Source organism: Meleagris gallopavo (assembly GCF_000146605.3).
Source record: "Meleagris gallopavo isolate NT-WF06-2002-E0010 breed Aviagen turkey brand Nicholas breeding stock chromosome 15 unlocalized genomic scaffold, Turkey_5.1 Chr15_random_7180001854097, whole genome shotgun sequence".
NCBI classification, from domain to species: domain Eukaryota; kingdom Metazoa; phylum Chordata; class Aves; order Galliformes; family Phasianidae; genus Meleagris; species Meleagris gallopavo.
In genome coordinates, this window is record NW_011098518.1 from 12,557 (window position 1) to 14,030 (window position 1,474).

Consider the following 1,474-nt stretch of genomic DNA (forward strand, 5'->3'; position numbering starts at 1 on the left):
CACCAGGGCCCAAGAGGAGCCGCAGCAAAGCCTTCCGCATCCCCGGGCTGAGCCGTAAGGAGAGAGAGCGTGCTGCTGGGTGAGGTGTTACCCACCCTGTGCCCCCTCCCCAGTGCCCCTCTGTGCTCTGCATCCTCTGTACCCACCCCCTGCTTTGTCCCTTCCACCCATTCTCTGTACCCCGTGCTTCTCTGCATCCTTCACATCCATCCATCCCATCCCTCCCCTGCATCCCTTGCATCCATCCCTTGCAATTCTGTGCATCTGGAATTCCGTGCTGTCTGCATCCCCTGCATACATTGTCTGCAGCCCTTGCATCCCTTCCCTATGTTGCAAATACCCCACGCTTCTCTGCATCCATTCTCTGCATCCCTTGCAACCTTCCCTTGCATCTCTGTGCCCCCCATCCCACCTCCCCCTCCCCATTCTAACACTGCTGCCATCCCCACAGGGAGTCCCCGGACACCGATGTGGTGAGTGGTACGGTGTGGGGTGCCGGCCTTCCTCCATCCCATACCACCCCAAACTGGGAGCGCTGGGAGCACTGGGGAGTGGGCTCCACCCTGAGCATCCCCTCCACCCCAGGCTTGCCCCGAGGTGGATGAGGACGGGTTCAGCGTGCGCCCAGACATCGCTCACAGTATCCTTGGGGTTTGGTGTTGGGGTCTGGGGAGGGTTGGGGTCTGCGGGTGTGTTAGGGATGGGGTTTTTTGGGGGTCTGGGGCTGTTTGGAGGTTCAGGTGTTGCCTTAACGGGGGCTCAGCGGAGGCGGAGCGCCACAGCTGCTCCTCCAGCGACTCCGACTACGACGAGGATGAGCCCCGCAGGTTCCACGTGCACATCAAACCCGTACAGCCCCGCGAGGGGGGGGCAGCGCCGGGGCCACCGTGGAGCAGCTGAGGGCCACCGTGGGAACCTTCATCCTGCCGCCCGGCGTGGGGGTGAGGCTGGGGGGGGGTAGGGTAGGGGGTGGGAGGGGGCCATGCTGGGGCTAACGACCCCCGTGTCTTGCAGGGCACCGTCAGACGGCAGTCGTCGCGTGAGTCCCACCTCGTGTCCCCTGGCACTACTTGTCCCCTACTTCCTCCTGTCCCTGTGTCCCCGTAGCCCCTAACATCTGTCCCCACGTCCCCTAACACCCCCTGTCCCCGTGTCCCTCCCCAGGGCACACAGCGGCTCTGTCCGCAGCCCCGAGCGCCGCCGACCCCGGGGGGCCTCAGGTGCCAGGTGAGGCAGTGCTGGGGGTCCCGCTGTCCTGGGGGTCCCGGTGTCCCCTCTCTCTCCATGTCCCCAATCACATCCTTCTCTTTGCAGGTGACAGCATGGGGAGGGGACACGCGGTGACACAGGCAAGCAGGTATGGCGTGGGGACGTGCTGGGGGGTGCACTGAGCCCTGTGCTGGGCACTGAGCCCCCCCACTCCATAGCTGTCCTGGGAAAGCCCCGGTGGATGCGGTGCCCCCCATGGAGGCGG

At 65.0% G+C, this 1,474-nt stretch overlaps 1 protein-coding gene across 1 annotated transcript in view; it reads left to right on the forward strand.

Moving 5' to 3' along the window:
- Positions 1–1,474, forward strand: part of FCHO1 (FCH and mu domain containing endocytic adaptor 1) — a 4,463-nt gene that overhangs the window by 748 nt on the left and 2,241 nt on the right. The window contains 9 exon segments of the mRNA XM_019610810.2: positions 7–79; positions 452–473; positions 586–640; positions 764–877; positions 880–941; positions 1,015–1,039; positions 1,165–1,227; positions 1,315–1,357; positions 1,428–1,470. Coding sequence (XP_019466355.1) covers positions 7–79; positions 452–473; positions 586–640; positions 764–877; positions 880–941; positions 1,015–1,039; positions 1,165–1,227; positions 1,315–1,357; positions 1,428–1,470 — 500 coding nt within the window.